This window comes from Mobula hypostoma, chromosome 1 (assembly GCF_963921235.1).
Source record: "Mobula hypostoma chromosome 1, sMobHyp1.1, whole genome shotgun sequence".
Classification (NCBI taxonomy): domain Eukaryota; kingdom Metazoa; phylum Chordata; class Chondrichthyes; order Myliobatiformes; family Myliobatidae; genus Mobula; species Mobula hypostoma.
In genome coordinates this window covers 185,834,393-185,854,853 of record NC_086097.1, presented here as the reverse complement: position 1 = coordinate 185,854,853, position 20,461 = coordinate 185,834,393, and the positions used below count along the sequence as shown (strand labels likewise).

General features: G+C 40.6%; 1 protein-coding gene across 3 annotated transcripts in view; it reads left to right on the top strand.

The window, feature by feature from the left end:
• The window catches only part of necab1 (N-terminal EF-hand calcium binding protein 1), a 139,987-nt gene extending 136,051 nt beyond the window's left edge, over positions 1-3,936 (top strand). Inside the window, exon 14 of one of the 3 annotated variants that reach the window (XM_063061488.1) lies at positions 1,403-3,936. In XM_063061488.1, the coding sequence (XP_062917558.1) occupies positions 1,403-1,431 (29 nt within the window). In that variant the 3' untranslated portion in view covers positions 1,432-3,936. The remainder of the gene's footprint in view (positions 1-1,402) is intronic. The other 2 variants (XM_063061475.1, XM_063061482.1) reach the window with 2 other exon arrangements.
• The last annotated feature ends 16,525 nt before the right edge of the window (positions 3,937-20,461 follow it).

The following is a 20,461-nucleotide window of genomic DNA, read 5'->3' as shown; positions in this document are numbered from 1 at the left end:
CAAATGGGCTCTCATCAACGACTTGTCAGCCCAAATCCTGTTCTCGATGCCCCGACCAATGAAGCCAAGCACGTCAAACACCATTCTCACCACCTTTTCACCTTTTCAGGGAGATGGATATAAAGTTCCCTGCTTTCCTGTTCTACAACATTCTCCAGGGCTCTGTTTTCTGTTTAAATTTACCAAAGTGCAACACATCACATCTGCCATTCTTTGGTTCACTTGCCCTGTTGATGTAGATGCCATTGCAATTGTAAATAACCCTCATCATTATGCTACTATACTATCAATTTTGGTATCATTCAGTAACTTATTAACCATGCCAACTAAATAGTTAGCAAGTATCACTGGAAGAGCACCACACCGCTGGTCACAAACCTCCAATGTGGGAAAAAAAAAACAGCTCTTCACTACCACCTTTCCACCAAGCCTGTTTTATATCCAATTATCTAGCTCATCCTGGATCCCACATGACCTGACTTTCTGGACCAGGTTAATCTTTTGGGCTAAACTATCCAGTAAGGTAATCTTCTGGATTTGCATATCCTGTGAGACCCTGTCTAAGTTCTTGTTAAAGTCTATGTAGACAATGTCCACTGCCCTACCTTTGTCAACCCTCTTCAAATAGAGAACATGAGATGGTGAGTCCAGTTCAGTTGGAATAGTTCCGTGATGGACTGAAGTTGTTCCCTTTGGTTCAGGAGCCTGAGGAGTAATAACTGTTCCTGAACCTGGTGCTGTGGAACCTGAGGCTCCTGTACCTTCTTCCTGATGGTAGCAGTGAGAAGAAAGCAGGCCTGGATGGTGTAGGCCCTTGATGATGGATGCTGCTTTCCTGCAACAACGCTCAATGGTGGGGAAGGGCTTTACCCATGATGGACTGGGCCACATCCACCACTTTTGTAGGATTTTCCATTCCACAGCATTAGTGTTTCCATACCAGGCCATGATGCAACCGGTCAATATACACGACCACACATAATCTCATGTTCTCTATTTATTGCTGATTTATTATTATTATTATTATCATCATCATTATTTTCTTTCTTTTTGTATTTGCATATTTTTTGCACATTGGTTGTTGCCTGCATGTTTTTTTTTAGTTTTTATTTGTATTTACTATGATTGCCCATAAGATAATGAATCTCAGGGTTGTGTATGGTGACATATATGTATTTTGATTATAAATTTACTTTGAACTTTGAATCTTGAATTGACGTAATGTTAGAAGAGAGAAGAGATAACATTGCCCTTCCTGTTCTAATGGAATATGGTGATAACTCAACAAATTTCAGAAGCAAAATGATTTCGCTATCTTTGACTCATGAATTGTACTGTATGGTTTACTCATCAGAACCCATGTTATGCCACTCTGTAAATCCTTTCTTTATTTTTTTCACAGCTTCATGGTGGATTCTAAATAACAACTGAAACTGGCCTCCACTGTTGGAGAAAGTTTATGTTGCATGAATTTTCATGTAAACCATCTATAAAATAACTCAATGTGCTACAGTGTTAAGATTATTAAAATCCAAACATGTGAAAAATGTTACAAATCACTTACATAATAAATAATGAATAACTGCAAATAATATGCCATAGTTGATGAATTGTCAACTTACAGGCAAGTGTGTAATTCATAGACAGCTCAAATGTATTAGTGCTATATACCCTGTAAAACAGTGACTTATTTTCTGTAGTGCACTATTTCAGTTATCTGAGATATTGTGTTAACAAAATCCATTATAAAATGTTTAATGAAAATTTTAAAATGGGAAATATGTTCCTTGTCATTCAGTCTTGAGGGCAGATCTGTTATTAATTCCTTTCTATATTACACAATTTCTCTGAGTTTGATAAAGCTTCCCAGCAAGGATTTAGTAATGGTAATGTAATTTCACCTTTCTTAACTTTGGTTGTTGTTTGACATCAGTTCCAGTTTATCTTCAGCATCCATTCAACAGTGTCATCAAGCAAGCTGAGCAGCCAATGACACTGAAGATTCCCTAGAGAGAGCAATTTGTAGTGTGTTTGTACATTTTATAGAATATGAAATAAAGACTGGAGCATACATAAGATTAAGGAAAAAGTGAAATGTCATGAAAAATTAAACTAATATATAGATACTGAATTATGAAACAGTCCTCTGATGGAATGGCTTTCTCAACATTTAATGGGACTGGAGAGATATTTCAACAATAATTATAGAATAGCATACTATTATATACTCAATTTAAAATGTGTAATTTCTTCAGGATTATTTTAATTGAGAATAATTCATAAATAACTTAGCTCTTAGCAGTTTACTAATTTCTGAAGACTCTGGAGAAGGATCTAAAATATTATCTCTGAAGAAGAATGGCGAATCACTGAGGATGTTCATTCCTGGCATTGCTCCCATATTAACCATTAAATTTGTAAGTGCTGATAATGTCAGCATTATTTGCATTGTAAACTCCTGGCCAAGGTCCTTTCTAAGTACAAAAGTTCAGCAGTGTATTATTGTAAATACTGAATAGATATAATTTAGGCTGACATGGTATATCTTTAATCCAAGCCATATAAGCTAAAATTATTAACCTACTTGTCCTGATATTATATAATATAATTTCTGTAAAAGTTTTTCTTATGACTCTGAAGAAATAGATTAAAAAGGGAAAAAAATCTGGCTGCTAAGTCAGTAATCAGTGAGAATATGAATGGAAGTTGTTTGCAGTTATTTAATTTTGCTGAGCGTGATGGTCATTTTACTATTATCCCAATTTAAAATGACTTCTGCTGTGGATTCTGTGGAATGAATGATAAATCATACTGCTGCCATTTTAACTTTGTCAAGCAAAAATAACTGTAATTGCTGATTAATGTCTATTCATTACAAACACATTAAATCTTGTGTTCTAAATTGTTCCAAGTTTTTTCTTGTACCTGAGAACCTTGTTAGTTAACTTGTATATTACAAGTGTTTGGTGATGGAGAAACAAAGCTGGTGAGCATTGCTACCATGAATGAATAAGTCACACCTCCTCTAAGGAAAAATGTATGCCAAAATGAACTTGCCAAATGTGAATCATTGAGAAAAAGGGTCTAGTGCTTTCCCGGCGCATATGATGAATAAATTCTTCTCGGGCTTCCAGCCAAATACAAATATAGATTTTAACTGATGTTTCGATGACAAACTCTGCCAGATTGCATCGGTTACAATTGATACCTGTACTCGGCTAGAAGTCCAGGTAGAGTTTATTTGTTTGGATCATTGAGACTTCATAAAAATATTTTGTGGTATTTATAAGGTTCCTAGCACAATATATAGTGCTATAATGCCCAGGTAGAGTGAAGTAGTAATTATAAGCAATAAATATTGTTGAAGAGTACTATTATACCTTTCCTAACAAGTAATTGCATTGCAACATCCAACTACTGTAAACTAATAAGAATTTATAGCGCAATTAGTTTATTGCCAAGTTGTTCACTAAGAATGAAGAATTTCCTGCCTTTGATTCTAAACTTAGTCTTTTCAACCCCATTTTCACTAATTGGTGCCCTGTTAATGCTAATGACTAATGATTGAATCACACACCTGTTTCTTCATAATTTAATTATGAAACACTAGGAATCAATTACCTTGGGTCTTGTTTGCTTCACCTATAGGCACTGAATGTTTTTAGTGACCAAAACTGGAAATGAAATTGAGTGTATTAGCCCCTTACAAGTGACTTATAGTGATTTATCACCTATATTCTGGTCGCATTTAACACCCACCTCTCCCCCACGCCCCCCCCCCCCTCCACCGGGTTGGCTGGTCCACAAGAATATTGTCAATATTAAACCGGTCCGCGGTGCAAAAAAGGTTGGGGACCCCTGATTTAAACTAGCTGGCTGCCAAGGAGCTACGCTATTGATGTCCTACATGATGAGGCCAAACTCCCTGCAGACTTGCTTAAAATTGTAATAGAATAAACATGATAATATAATATGTACATATTTTAATGCCACATTTGCTGCATATACCCAACTTGGTTTACAGATTAGACAAAATCACTAAACAAAGTATTACATACACCCTTGGAGATCGACGGGGGTGGGGGGGGGGGCGCAGGGGGGATGCAACCTCCCTGAAATGAGTTTTTGCAGGGTGGGATGTCTGAGATAACTTTTAGGGAATTCTACACAAGGACTCACAAAGTCCTCTTGCACCCCTGATTTGTGAATTTTCTCCCTGCTTATGCCTTTATTCCACCTACCAAAGTGTATGATGACACACTTCCCTACAATGTATTCTATCTGCTCATTCCCCAAATCTGTCTAAGTCCTTCTGCATGCTCCCTGCTTCTCCATCAGTACCTACCCCTCTTCCTGCCTTTGTATCATCTGCAAACTTGGGCACAAAGTCATCTATTACAACATCCAAATCATTGATATATGACATGAAAAGAAGTGGTTCCAACACTGACCCTGCAAAACACCACTTGTCACCGGCAGTCAACCAGAAAAGACCCCCTTTATTCCCATTCTTTGCCAACCTATGTTCTATCCATGGTAGTATCTTTTCTACAATACCATGTGCTCTTATCTTGTTTAGCAGCCTCATGTGCAGCACCTTGTTAATGGCCTTTTGAAACAACATCCACTGACTCTCCTTTGTCTATCCTGCCTGTCCTTCCTCGGAATGAGTAGTCTGGTGCTGATGGTGTGCTGGGCAGTTTTAACTACCTGTTATAGAACCTTCCTGTCCACCAGAGTACGGTTTCCATACCACACAGTGATGCATCATGTTAAGATGCTCTCAACTGTGCATCTGTAGAAGGTCATGAATATTGATTTGCATCGTCTAGCTCTCTTCAGCCTCTTCAGCAAGTAGAGGTTTTGGTGAGCTTTCCAGACTGTGGAGGATGTGTTCTTAGACAATGAGAAGTTGTGCAAGATGTGCTTTCTCAGGAGTTTGAAACTGCTTGCAGTTTCCACAGCTGTGCCGCTGACATGAAGAGGGGTGTGAGTGATGTGATTTTTCCTGAAGTTGATAACCACCTCTTTTGTCTTGTTGACATTGAGGAAGATGATATTTGCCTGGCACCAGGCCTCAAGCTCTTCCAGCTCCTTTCTGTAGGCTGTCTCATCGTTGTTAGTGATGAGATCAACCAGTGTCATGTCACTGGCGAACTTGACAATGAGATTGCTCGGGTGTTTGGCTGTGCAGTCATGTGTGAACAGAATGTATAGCAATGGACTCAGCACACAGCCCTGGAGGGCAAATATGTCTGCTATCCTTACTGAATATAAATATTTCCTAATTAGAACTATAGCAAAGTGATTGATACTTAAATGCTTTCTGAAATGGCCAGTAAGATATTAAATTGTACAAGATTAATAAAAATAACTACAAATTAAAACATTTTGTCTACTTACTATTGCCTTGCATTATAATGAAACAAGACAAACCTACTAAACCTAGTAGCCCTGAAATATTTTCATGAATATTTCGGCAATTGCAAACTGAAAGGTTTAGAGCACAAACCTGACATAGATGAGATGCAGAGAGCATGATGGTTGGATAATACCCAACTTCATTAAATATAACTTCATTATATTTGTCCTTATCATTGTCTCTGTCTGATGCCATTGAGTATATTTAAAACAGAGGTTGACAGATTCTTGATTAGGCAGGATATCAAAGGTTATGGGGAGAAGGCAGGGGAATGGGATTGAGAGGGGTAACTAATCAGCCATTATGGAATGGTGCAGCTGAGTCAATAGGCCTAATTCTGCTCCTATGCCTTATGTTATTAAGCCAAATATGGACTAAGAAGTCACCTGCTGAAAATATCTTTCACCTTTTTCAGCTAATGAATCAGTTAATGTTGAACATTATTTGAGAGATGAGAAATATTCTCAAAATGTTTTGTTTTCAAGGTTCATCTTCTGGCTTAATCTCATGACAATTGATTGAACAGTTAGTTCTGAAAGAGATAGCTACCAAAGTAGGGTAGTTTAGTGAGGGAAACAGTGTAAGGAAATTTGACTTTGTTCTCACCAATCTGCTAATCATGTAGGCCTCTGAAAATGATAGCATTAATGAGTATGACAACTCCACATTCAGTTAGATCATCGCTAATCTGGCCATAGACTCATCTCCACCTACTTGCCTTTTCCCCATAACCCTTAATTCCCTTACTATGTAAACATCTATCCAACCTTGTCTTAAATATATTTACTGAGGTAGCCTCCACAGAGAATTCCAGAGATTCACAACTCTCCGGGAAAAGCAGTTCCTCCTCATCTCTGTCCTAAGTCTATTCCCCTGAATCTTGAGGTAATGTTCCCCACTTCTAGTCTCACCTACAGTGGAAGCAACTTTCCTGCTTCTACCTTATCTATCCCTTTCATAATTTTAGATGTTTTATACTTATACTTTTATACTTTATACTTTATTGTTGCCAAACAATTGATACTAGAACGTACAATCATCACAGTGATATTTGATTCTGCACTTCCTGCTCCCTGGATTACAAATATTAAATATTAAAAATAGCAAAAATTGGTAAATGTTAAAAATTTAAATTATAAATCATAAATAGAAAATAGAAAAATGGAAAGTAAGATTGTGCAAAAAAACCGAGAGGCAGGTCCAGATATTTGGAGGGTACAGCCCAGATCCGGGTCAGGATCCGTTATATAAGATATATATGATCTCCTCTCATTCTTCCAAATTCCAGCAAGTACAGTCACAGATAACTCAATCTTTCCTCATAGTCTAACCCCCTCCATTTCTAGAATCATCCTGGTGGACCTCCTCTGCACCACCTCCAAAGCCAGTATATCCTTCCTCAAGTAAGAAGACCAGAACTGCACAGAGTACTCCAGATGTGGCCTCACCAGTACCCTATACAGTTGCAGCATAACCTCCCTGCTCTTAAGTTCAATCCCTCTAGCAATGAAGGCCAACATCCCATTTGCCTTTTTGTTAGCCTGCTGCAGCTGCTAACCACCTTTTGTGATTCAAATCCCTCTGCACGGCAGTATGCCGAAATTTTTACCATGTAAAAATGTAGTCTATGGCATGAAGTCTATGGAATTAAGGGAAACAAGTAGTGAGATCATGGAAACTACAGATTGAAAAGGAGGAGGTGCTTGCTATCTTGAGGAAAATTAAAGTGGATAAATCCCCAGGACCTGACATGGTGTTCCCTCGGACCTTGAAGGAGACGAGAGCTGAAATTGCTGGGGCCCTGGCAGAAATATTTAAAATGTCGCCATCTGCTGGTAAGGTGCCGGAGGATTGGAGAGTGGCTCATGGTGTTCCGTTGTTTAAAAAAAGGATCGAAAAGTAATCCGGGAAATTATAGGCCGGTAAATTTGACATCGATAGTGGGTAAGTTATTGGAGGGAGTACTAAGAGACAGAATCTACAAGCATTTGGAGAGACAGGGACTTATTAGGGAGAGTCAACATGGCTTTGTGCGTGGTAGGTCATGTTTGACCAATCTATTGGAGTTTTTCGAGGAGATTACCAGGAAAGTGGATGAAAGGAAGGCAGTGGATGAGAGGTGTATGGAGGGATATGGTCCAGGTGCAGGTCAGTGGGACTAGACAGAAAAATGGTTCGGCACAACCAAGAAGGGCCAAAAGGCCTGTTCCTGTGCTGTAATGTTCTATGTTCTATGGTTCTATGGTAAACATTTATAACTCAGATTTAATCAACTAATTAGATATTTATAGTTTCGATTGACTATAATAACATACCCTCAGTTCTAATCAACAAGCTCCAAAACCTGGGCTCTGTACCTCTGTCTGCAACGGGATCCTTGACTTCCTCACAGGGAGACCAGGCTGTGTGGATTGGAAATAACATCTCCTCCTCGCTGACAATCAACACTGGCACACCACAAGGACGTGCGCATAGCTCAGTGCTCTACTCTCTCGACATCTGTTTCGCTAGGCACAGCTCAAACACCATCTATAGATTTGCCGGCAAGACAAATATTATGAACAAACAAGAGAAAATCTGCAGATGCTGGAAACCCAAGCAACACTTACAAAATGCTAGAGGAACTCAGCAGGTCAGGCAATATCTTTGCAACTGAATAAACAGTCAACCTTTCGGGCTGAGAACCTTCATCAGGACTGGAAAGAAAGGGGGATCGTGCCAGAATAAAAAGCTGGAGGGAGAGAAAGGGGCACAAGCTAAAAGGTGATAGGTGAAGCCAGGTGGGTGGGAAGGTAAAGGGAAGGAGGAATCTGATATGAGAGAAGAGCAGACCATGAGAGAAAGAGAAGAAGGAGCAGCACCAAAGGGATGTGATAGGCCGGTGAGGAAACGAGATAAGAGGCCAGAGTGGGTAATGAAAGAAGAGGGAAGCGGGAGGGAAAATACCGAAGGAGAAATCAATGTTCATATGCTCAGGTTGGAGGCTACCTGGATGGAATATGAGGTGTTGTCCCTCCACTGTGAGAACAGCCTCATCATGGCAAAAGTGGAGGCCATGGACCGACATGTCGTAATGGGAATGGGGATAGGGATTAAACTGGTTGGCCACTGGGGAATTCCACTTCTGGCACATAGAACAGAAGTGCTTGATGAAGCAGTCCTCCTGTTCACGCTGGGTCTCACCCATGTAGAGGAGACCACATTAGGAGCACCGGATACAATAAACAACCCCAACAGATTTGCAGGTGAAATGTTGAAGGACTGTTTAGGGCTCTGAATGAAGGTGATGGAGGAGGTGAATGGACAGGTGTAGCATTCCATTGCTTGCAGAGATATGTACCATGAGGGAGAAGGGACTAATGGACAAGAGAATCACAGAGGGAGTAATTCCTGCAGAAAGAGGAGAGTGGGGGTGGGAGGTAAGGATGTGTTTGGTGGCAGGATCCCATTGAAGATGCTGGATATTGCGGAGAGTGACATGTTCGATGCAGAGGCTCACGGGGTAGTATGTGAGGACAAGAGCAAGTCCATACTCGTTAAGGCAGTGGGAAGCTGGGGTGAGTGTGGATGTCAGGAAATGGAGAAGATGCGGGTGAGGGCAGCAACAATGGTGGAGGAAGGGAAATCCTGTTCTTTGAAGGAGGACATCTCTGATGTCCTGGAAGGAAAACCTCATCCCAGGAACATCCTTTCCCACGTTATGGCCACTTAATGGAGATCAGAAAAATAGAGGGCTATGCTCTAGGGAAATTCTAGGCAGTTTCTAGAGTGGGTTACATGGTCAGCACAACATTGTGGGCTGAAGGGCCTGTAATGTGCTGTAGGTTTCTATGTTCTATGTTTGATGTTTCAGGGTAGAGCAGCGACGCCTCATATTCTGTCTAGAAATGTCGACTGTCATTTCCATTGATGCTGCCTGATCTGCTGAGTTCCTCCAGCATTTTGTGTGTGTGTGTGTTGCTCTGGACTTCCAGCATCTGCAGAATCTCTTGTTTTTCTGTCATATCCTCTAATTACTTAACACATTTCAATAAGATTTAATTTTATTTTTATATTAGGGCCAGAGGACATGCCCATTCTATTGCATCTATTCTGAAAAGAGAGGAATCTTGTCCCAGCAGTCCATCACAGCTTATTCTGTAATATTCATATACTGTGGAATCCAGTTAATTGGGGCACAATTACACCAGCACATTTTAGCCCAATTAGCCTAAGTTTTATGGAAATAATTTAAAATGTATAAAAAAAGACAAACTACCATTTAACTGAATAATAAATTATGTATTTAATTGAAATACAGAACAAATTAGCACATTACCAATCCTACTACAGTATTATAAAACTGTGTATTAATTCCTAATAGTTATTGAAGGAGGAAGTCATCTGGTGTATGCTGTCATATATGAGGTGTCCAGGGAGGGCTAGCACCTCTGGTGAAGGGGCTTGTAGAAGCCATGTATCTATTTTCTGTCACATTTCTGGTAATTTGGATTAGGTCATGGTGGAAGCAAATGAGTTTTATCATGTATTCACCCTTGGTGCAGTTAGTTCTTAGTTAGAGACAGCCAGGAAATGGATATTTTCTTGTTGACCATGAATTTGAACACTAATTACTCTTATTCCACTATATCACTAATTTAGTTTTGTTAGTTTTTATCACTATATAAATCATTTGTCTTTGTTGGCTTTTTAATAAAAGATAAAACTGTTTTTGACTTGGAACACAGTTAGTTGGAAGTGTGTTATACAGTGTAGAGGCCGTCGCTCAGTCTCTCAGCAGTTTTGTTTGTTTCCAAGCAACTGCTACATTTCTGTCAACACAAAAATAGTTATACCAAATGAACACCAATCAATGGGGAAAAAAATTGCCTTGGACCTGTTGGTGAAACTGGAATAGCTTGCAGTAGGATTATCTCTGACCTTTTGTTGGTTCATGCTATTATTTGTGGTTTGAACATAGATTTGAATGATCAGTGCAGCCTTTCCATTGTGGACCACTGCTTGATTACATGGTGTTTGCCTGACAGTTCATCGCTTTGTTTTATTGAAGTGCTGAGATATTGTCCCAGTTGCCAACATATGAATTGAATGCTGTTCTGTTTGTCTGGTTGGGTTGAAGTGGTGTAGATGCATGAACAGTTTGTTTGTTGTCTGCGTTTATTGAATGGAATATTGCTGTTCTGTTTGGTTGGTTAGGTTAAGTGGTGAGTTTTGTGAATCTGCTGTAGGCGAACAAAGAGTTAATTGTGAGTTACGCAATAAGAGGAAAGTAACATGAGTGAATCAAAGCATGGAACTGATGACAGTGACCCTGAGTCAGGGCTGGAAAAAGAAGAATAAACATTGCCAAAGTAAGGCAAATCAAATAGAAAGTATTCAAAAAGAGTATGAAACATGTTAACAAAATTAAAGGTTTAATACCATCAATTAAGGATCTTAAGAAAATAAAGAAAATGCCTTACAAGTGCAATCTTATTTTGAGTACTTGACTAATCTCTGTGAAGCAGTTGCTGAGCAACATCAAGTACTCATGTTAATACTTCCAAAGGGTGAACAAGGAAAAAAGAATGAATGTTTTTCAAGCATTGATAGCTATAGCAGTACATTCAAAGAGGAGTGAAACAATAGTTGACCCAAACATGTTACAGTGAAGCAATGAATGAATATGTGTCTCATCTTCCATCAGACGTTTCTCAAATTCCAATGCATTTAGTGATGCATACAGCAGATGACTCATCTATTGGACAGGTACATGGAGCTTTGAAAAATAGAGGGCTATGGGTAACCCTAGGTAATTTCTAAGGTAAGGATATGTTCGGCACAGCTTTGTGGGCCAAAGGACCTATACTGTGCTGTAGGTTTTCTATGTTACTATGTTTCTATGATGTGAAACCGAACGACAGTGTCTCAAATGTCAGCATTCAAAGCTCTGCTGCAGGAAGAAAACTTTTGGTATCTCCATGTGCATTGAAATAGAGGCTGCATTATCACACATGAACAATTAGGGAAGGACAAATGTGCTGGAAGAGCAAGAGGGAGACGGAAGAGCAAGATGATAAGATGGGAGAGCAAGAGGAGCAGCTACACAAAAGGAAGGAGAATCTACAAAAAAGGAAGGGTCATCTTAAGTTGCAGGGAGAAATTGCCATATGTATGGTTAAAGATAGTGGGCTAAGGGCTTCAAGAGTGGTGAGTGCTAAAAGTGCTCCAGCAGGACAGCCCTATGCTGTAAGTTCCTATATTAAAAAGGTACAAAGAAAAACAAAAACACCCAATGTCAATGTTGATTCATTTGTTCCTTGAGTGTTTGTGATACACGAACAAGACCCTCAAGAGGTAGTTCGGGCTGTTTACTCTCAGCCTGCGTTAATGAGGCACTCTGAACCTATCTCAATTCCAGCAACTCAAAGGACTCACAGGGACATTCACTTACAGCATGGAAACACTCTTGTTTCAGACGATAGAGTTCAAAATAGTATTACCGATATCATGAGGAAGCAAAATTAAATAACACACTTAATGGCAAAACAACAACACGTTACAGTTTTGCCTAAAAGAGAGTTTTAAATCTTCGATTGTGATCCATTGCTGTATCATGCATTCATGCAGGCCTTTGTAATTAGTGTTAAAGGCAAGATGGACAGCCATAGTGACTGCCTCTATTTCCTTGAACGGTACACTTAGGAGTCACCCTAGAGATCTTGTCAGATGTTGCCAGCATGTTGACCCTAAGAAAGGATAAGTAAATGCTAAGGCTTTACTACAGAAATACTTCGGAAATAAACAGAAAATTGCAGACGCCTACATACAGAGAGCTCTTTCTTGGGTACCTATCTAATCTGAAGACATGAAAGCTCTTCAAAACTACAGTCTTTTTTTTAATGTCTTAATGTTTGGAGATAGTGATCATAATTCTCTCTCCTTTACAGTAGCATTGGAGAGAGATAGGAACAGACAAGTTAGAAAAGCATTTCATTGGAGTAAGGGGAATTATCAGGCTATCAGGCAGGAAATTGGAAGCTTAAGTTGGAAACAGATGTTCTCAGGGAAAAGTATGGAAGAAATGTGGCAAATGTTCAGAGGATATTTGTGTGGAGTTCTGCATAGGTGCGTTCCAATGCGACAGGGAAGTTATGATAGGGTACAGGAACCTTGGTGTACAAAGGCTGTAATAAATCTAGTCAAGAAGAAAAGCTTACAAAAGGTTCAGAGAGCTAGGTAATGTTAGCGATCTAGAAGATTATAAGGCTAACAGGGAGAAGCTTAAGAAGGAAATTAGGAGAGCCAGAAGGGGCCATGAGAAGGCCTTGGCGGGCAGAATTAAAGAAAACCCAAAGCATTCTACAAGTATATGAAGAGCAAGAGGATAAGACGTGAAAGAATAGGATCTATCAAGTGTGACAGTGGGAAGGTGTGTATGGAAATGGAGGAAATAGCAGAGGTACTTAATGAATACTTTACTTCAATATTCACTATGGAAAAGGATCTTGGTGATTGCTGAGCATCTGGCAATGATCTTTGCATCATCAATGGGGACAGGAGAGGTTCCAGAGGATTGGAGGGTTGCGGATATTGTTCCTTTATTCAAAAAAGAGAGTAGAGATAACCCAGGAAATCTTCATCTTCAGAAGTTTTCCGATGACTCTGCCATAGTTGGATGCATCAGCAAGGGAGACGAGGCTGAGTACAGGGCTACGGTAGGAAACTTTGTCACATGGTGTGAGCAGAATTATCTGCAGCTTAATGTGAAAAAGACTAAGGAGCTGGTGGTAGACCTGAGGAGAGCTAAGGCACCAGTGACCCCTGTTTCACTGGGGTCAGTGTGGACTTGGTGGAGGGTTACAAATACCTGGAGATACGAATTGACAATAAACTGAACTGGTCAAAGAACACTGAGGCTGTCTACAAGAAGGGTCAGAGCCGTCTCTATTTCCTGAGGAGACTGAGGTCCTTTAACATCTGCCGGATGATGCTGAGGATGTTCTATGAGTCTGTGGTGGCCAGTGCGATCATGTTTCCTGTTGTGTGCTGGGGCAGCAGGCTAAGGGTAGCAGACACCAACAGAATCAACAAACTCATTCGTAAGGCCAGTGATGTTGTGAGGATGGAACTGGACTCTCTGACGGCGGTGTCTGAAAAGAGGATGCTGTCCAAGTTGCATGCCATCTTGGACAATGTCTCCCATCCACTACATACTGTACTGGTTGAGCACAGGAGTACATTCAGCCGGAGACTCATTCCACCGAGATGCAACACAGAGCGTCATAGGAAGTCATTCCTGCCTGTGGCCATCAAACTGTACAACTCCTCCCTTGGAGGGTCTACACCCTGAGCCAGTAGGCTGGTCCTGGACTTATTTTCTGGCATAATTTACATATTACTATTTAATTATTTATGGTTTTATTACTATTTAATTATTTATGGTGCAACTGTAATGAAAACCAATTTCCCCCGGGATCAATAAAGTATGACTATGACTAAATTATAGGCCAGTGAGTCTTACCTCAGTGGTTGGTAAGTTGATGGAGAAGATCCTGATGAAGGAAGAGCAGTAGATGTAGTGTACATGGATTTCAGCAAGGCATTTGATGAGGTACCCCATGCAGGCCTTACCGAGAAAGTAAGGAGGTATGGGATCCAAAGGGACATTGCTTAGTGGATCCAGAACTGGCTTGCCCACAGGAGGCAAACAGTGGTTATAGACGGGTCATATTCTGCATGGAGGTCAGTGACCAATGGTGTGCCTTAGGGATCTGTTCTGGGAGCCTTACTCTTTGTGATTTTTATAAATGACCTAGATGAGGAAGTGGAGGGATGGGTTAGTAAGTTTGCTGATGACACAAAGGTTGAAGGTGTTGTGGATAGTGTGGAGGGCTGTCAGAGGTTACAGCGGGACATTGATAGGGATCAAAACTGGGCTGAGAGGTGGCAGATTGAGTTCAACCCAGATTAGTGTGAAGTGGTTCATTTTGGTAGGTCAAATATGATGGTAGAATAAACTACTAATGGTAAGACTCTTGGCAGTACGAAGGATCGGCGGGATCTTGGAGTCCAAGTCCACAGGACGCTCAACGCAGATGTGCAGATTGACTCTGTGGTTAAGAAGGCGTACGGTGTATTGGCCTTCATCAATCGTGGAATTGAATTTAGGAGCTGAGAGGTAATGTTGCAGCTACCGACCCCACTTGGAGTGCTGTGCTCAGCTCTGGTCACCTCACTACAGGAAGGATGTGGAAACCATAGAAAGGGTGCAGAGGAGATTTACAAGGTTGGTGTCTGGATTGGAGAGCATGCCTTATGAGAATAGGTTGAGTGAACTCAACCTTTTCTCCTTGGAGTGACGTAGGATGAGAGATGACCTGATAGAGGTGTATAAAATGATGAGAGGCATTGATCATGTGGATAGTCAGAGGCGTCTTCCCATGGCTGAAATGGTTGCCACAAGAGGACACAGGTTTAAGGTGCTGGGGAGTAGGTACAGAGGAGATGTCAGGGGTAGGTTTTTTACTCAGAGAGTGGTGAGTGCGTGGAATGGGCTGCTGGCAACGGTGGTGGAGGTAGATACAATAGGGTCTTTTAAGCGACTTTTGGATAGGTACATGGAGCTTAGTAAAATGGAAGGCTATAGGTAAGCCTAGTAATTTCTAAGGTAGGGACATGTTCGGCACAACTTTGTGGGCTGAAGGGCCTGTATTATGCTGTAGGTTTTCTTTGTTTCTATGTCTGTTGCAATGCCATGGAAGAAGTGCAGTACATGCGTGAGTTGGACACACCTGCCAAAGTGTTGACTCTCGTAGGGGCTGGAGTCGGGGCTCTGCCCACAGTATTCGCTCAGCTGAAGACAAGCTCTTTTGTGGTCAACTGAAGATTTCATTGGACTAAGGGTCTTGACTAAATACATGTTTTGTTTGTGTGGTTGTATTTTTACTGATATTCTACAAAGTGTATATCAGCTTGTTATCTTGTATATGCAAGGACTAGGCCACAAGCTGCGGTATCAAATGGGGGGAGGGCATTGGGGCCAGTGAGCTCCACAGGGGCTGTTGTGGACATCTGAAGCTTTCAATAGGTATCTTGTGTGGTTGTATCTTTTTTCCTGATATTTTATATGGGCTTGTAGTCTTGTATGTGAATGTCTGGGCCTCAAGCTGCAGTGGCCGGGGTGGGGAGGGGGTGTAGTAGGGCTGGAGGAGTCAGGCTCTCTTGTAGTTGACTGTTGATTGATAGTGTAAGGTTTTCTTTGGACTCTTTTATCGAGTGATAGTGATATAATTTTTTTGTGTATCTAATGTGTCCTTTGTGCTGTATCTGACTGTACTGTGTTTTGCACCCTGACCTCATAGTAATACTGTTAAATCTGGCTGTATTCATGTATGGTTGAAATGACCACTAAACATTGCATAATGTTTAAATAAGGATTGCAACAGACTCAATATTTGGGAATATACAGGACAGGATGTTCCATCACTGGCTATTAGTAAAGGTGTAAACAAAACTAAGTCACGACTTTGTTCTAAGGCTAACGGAAGTAGCTTTGCCACTACTGTGGCCACCTGGAACTAATAGAAGGGAAATAGTCTTGTCAGCCAAAAGGGTTTGTTTGATCTGTGAGGTTGAACAGGCACTGGATGTGTGCCCTCAACTGGAAAAAGGGGCTCATATTGAGAAGACTGCCTTCCTAAAGGAAAATGGCATCTGTTTTGACTGTTTGTGTACAGGACACATCAGCAAGGATTGCAGGAAGCATCTTTCATGCAAGGTATGTGATGGCAAGCATCCCAGCGTACTTCATATTCATTCTAACAAAGAGGGTGCAGAATCAAAACAAGCCTTGAAAGGATCAGACTTTGCAGTGAGTAGTTTATGGTTATAAACCCTCCATAATTCCAGTACAAGTGAAGTCTAAGAAGGGTAACACGACAGTGGTTACTTATGCTTTCCTAGACTGAGGAAGTACAGCTACTTTCTGCAACAGCTCCAATGCTTTAGGCATTGTGGGCCTCATGAACAAGCTCAACTTTACAAGAAAAAGGATACACATTCTCTTATGCACCATGAGTGAAGAGAAAGCCATGAGCAGCTACATTGTATCAAGATTGGAAGTGGCTGGCTTGGATGGTGAGAACTATTGTGAATTACCCAACATTTTACACTAGAAAGTATGCTTGTCCTTGAAGGGAACAATCCATAACAGAGGGATCTCCAGGGATGGTCTCACCTGAAACACATCTATATTTCAGATATTGATTCAGAAATTGAGCCACTGATAGGATGAATGTGCCTGAAGCATTGGAACTGCTGCAAGTGATTCACAGTGTCAATAGTGGACCTTATGCAATTAGAACAATGGTGGGTTGGACTGTAAGAGGACCACTGAAAGTAGAAAATGGTGATGGGAGAGACTGTGCGCAGCCTGAGCTGAAAGTTAACAGGGTCATAGTTTTGAACTTGGATCAGTTTTAGCAGCGGCAGTTCAAAGCAGACTTCCCTGAATGCAGTCAGGATGAACAACCTGGTTTGTCAAGTAAGGACCACAAGTTCATAGAGCTGGTTATAAATTCTGCAAAATTGATGGATAGCCACTACCCGATTAGTTTACCTTTCAGAAAGAAGGAGGTTAATATGCCAAATAACAGGAAGATTGCAGAACAGCATGCTCCAACTCTAAGGAAGATATTTAAGAAGGATATGTCATTTCACACTGACTACACAGCTTTAATGGAGGATGTCATCAGCAAAGGTTATGCCAAAAGAGTGCCAGCAGAGGATCTGGATTGCAGTGATGGGAAAGATTGTTATATTCCACATCATGGTGTTTATTATCCTCAAAAAGGGAAACTTCATTTTGTGTTTGACCGTAGAGCAACTTTTCAGGGAATATCACTTAATGCTCAGCTTTTACAGGGACCAACTCTTACTAACTCATTGACCGGAGTCATAACCAGATTCAGAAAAGTAACATTGGTGACCATGGCAGATATTGAATCAAAGTTTCACCAGGTTAAAGTTCCAGCAGAAGATGCAGATCTGCTGAGGTTTCTCTGATGATGTCATAAGCCTTGCCAACCTTGCACTTGCATTTGTTAATTGATATCTTATCTAGAGTTGTTAAGCCCTTATACTTTCTGTTTAATTTTGTCAAGTTTATTTTGAGTGGCATGGGTTTTCAGCGTACTGTGTTTATTTAAATTAGATTCCAAATTAGCGCAGATTGTGGGGTCCTTGTCTGTTTTGAGAATGATTTGGCTAACGGTGTCACTTTGTCAAGCAAACAATATTCGGTTGGAATTCTTATGTATGAACTCTTATTTCTGTCTCAACATGGGAGCCTTTTGTTCTTCCACATCTGGGTTCAGTCATTTGTCAGGTGCAGAAGAACGAAACTGATTTCACCATGACGAGCCTGGTGGTGACCTCAGTGAAGATACGGTGGACTTTAGAAATGTAGTACGTCGCTTGAAAGTAACTTTATCTCTGAACTGTTTCAACTTTGCCCTTAGGAAATGCACAGAAGGCAATAAAGAACAGTTCAGCTGAGAAACAGTGGATAAGGTTTTGCATTGCTTCTATGTTGATGACTGCCTTGTATCAGTGCCCTCTGAGAAAGAAGCAGTGTCTCTCTATCATAGAAACATAGAAACATAGAAAATAGGTGCAGGAGTAGGCCATTCGGCCCTTCGAGCCTGCACCGCCATTTATTATGATCATGGCTGATCATCCAACTCAGAACCCTGCACCAGCCTTCCCTCCATACCCCCTGACCCCCATAGCCACAAGGGCCATATCTAACTCCCTCTTAAATATAGCCAATGAACTGGCCTCAACTGTTTCCTGTGGCAGAGAATTCCACAGATTCACCACTCTCTGTGTGAAGAAGTTTTTCCTAATCTCGGTCCTAAAAGGCTTCCTCTTTATCCTCAAACTGTGACCCTTGTGCTATCATGACCTTGTGCTAAAGGCGGCTTTTGACTTACAAAGTGGATAAGTTGAACATCATGATCCAAGATAGACCACTCACCAAAAGAAGGATCTTCACCGCAGTTTGTCCCATCTATTATACTTTGAGAATCTCGAGTCCAGAGGTGCTATCTGCTAAGAAGATCCTACAAGATCCATGTAAGAAAGGCCTTGGCTGGGATGACACTATACCGACATCAGTTGCTCATAAGTACACAAGCTGGTTGGAAGAAGAATTCTGCCAGCTGGAGGACTTCAAGGTTGTCAGATGTTTGAAGCCCATGGAGTTTGGAGAAGTCACTCCTACACAGTTACACAACTTTACTGACACAAGTGAAGATGGTATGGAGTAGTGAACTACCTATTGTTGCACAACACACATTTTCATGTGCACAGTGCTTTTATCATGGGAAAATCTACAGTAGCTCTATTGAAGTCAGTTTCCATCTATCATATGGAGTTCACTGCTGCTATGATGGTAAACCATATGGGCACATTGTGGAGGAAGAAGTTGCACATGCAGTGTCATGACTCTGTTTTTTGGATTGATAGTAGTTCTGTGCTGAAATAAAACAGGAATGAAATTTCTAGGTTCTGAACCTTTGTTGCAAAGACAGTTGCAGAAATTCTTAAGTTTCACAGGCATTTCAATTTCAAACAATCCAGCAAATGTGGCCTCCAGAGGATTGAAGGTGAAAGCATTCCAGAAGAATGAATCATGGGTGTCGTGGCATTGGTATCTTAGTCAGCCTGAAAAGGAATGGCCTGTGAATCCTGATTGTTCTGGAGAACTCCTGCATTAAAATCTGGAAGTCAAGAGAAGTGTTATAATGAATGCCATGCAGATTGAAGAGGAGATAGATGCGGTAACATGAATAATCCATCTCTTCTCGTCTTAGACCCATTTGAAGAAGACAGAGGCCTGGATTCTTAAATTTAAAAACCTGCTCTCATTTCTTAATTGGTAGAGAAAGCAATTGAGCATCAGTCTTGCTTAGTCTGACTTGGATGAAGAACAATAAGGGAGAGAGAGATTGAACAAGCCAAAGGTCAGATTGGCCCAAGTTGTCTATTGATGGAAGAGCTCAGAAAGGCTGAAATGGAGATCATTGGGCTTTGCCAAAGAAAGAGATATCCGGATGAATTCTCAAGTTTGCAAATGGGAGAAAGTGCAAAAAGAAACAGCCATATTTTCAAATTCAATCCAGTACTTAAAGATAGTGCCTTGAGAGTTGGTGAAGGTTTAGTAGACTGAAGAGTCAAGACATCCTGTCATTCTGGCAAAGGATTTCTATACCTCAGATATTATTCTGAGGCATAGACATCTAGAGGTGAGACATGATGGCTATAACCATGTTGTCCAGGTTGTGCCAAAAATACTAGATTCACGGTGCTAGTACAGCTAGAAGAAGAATCCTGCCTAAGTGCGTTGTTTGTCAATAGTTGCACACAGTTCCAGGGTGCCAGCACATGGCAGATCTAGCTCTGGACAGGGTTACTCCATATGAACCTTCATTCAAATGTGTAGGAGTGGACAACTTTGAACTCTTTGAGGTGAAGAGGAGGAGTACAGTAAAGAGGTATGGGATCGTATTTACCTGCCTAGCTATATTAACTGTTCACATTAAAGGGGCATTTTGTTTAGACACAAATTCCTTTGTTAATGCACTTTGATGTTTTGTAGCAAGATGAGGACAGGTTCGTGACCTGTGCTGATAATGACTAACTTTTGTTGGAGCTGGATGTGAGCTGCCAGAAGCCATTGAGAAGTGGAATTATTCATGGATCAGTGATGTCCTTCTTTAGAAAGGAATTGAGTGGATTTTTTTCTCCAAAAATACTTTATTCAGAAATATTACAAAATAAAGTTATTTACATAAAAAATCATTCATTGACTCTGAGTCCTTATTCAATAAATAAAGTTATTTACAATAAAATTATGCGTTGACTCTCAGTCCATATACAAATGAAAGATGTTTACAATAAATCGTTCGTTTACTCTCAACCCTTAGTCAAGAATTAAGACTCATTTACAATAAAATTATTAACAATAAAAAACAGGTGTTTGCTCTAATTCCTTTT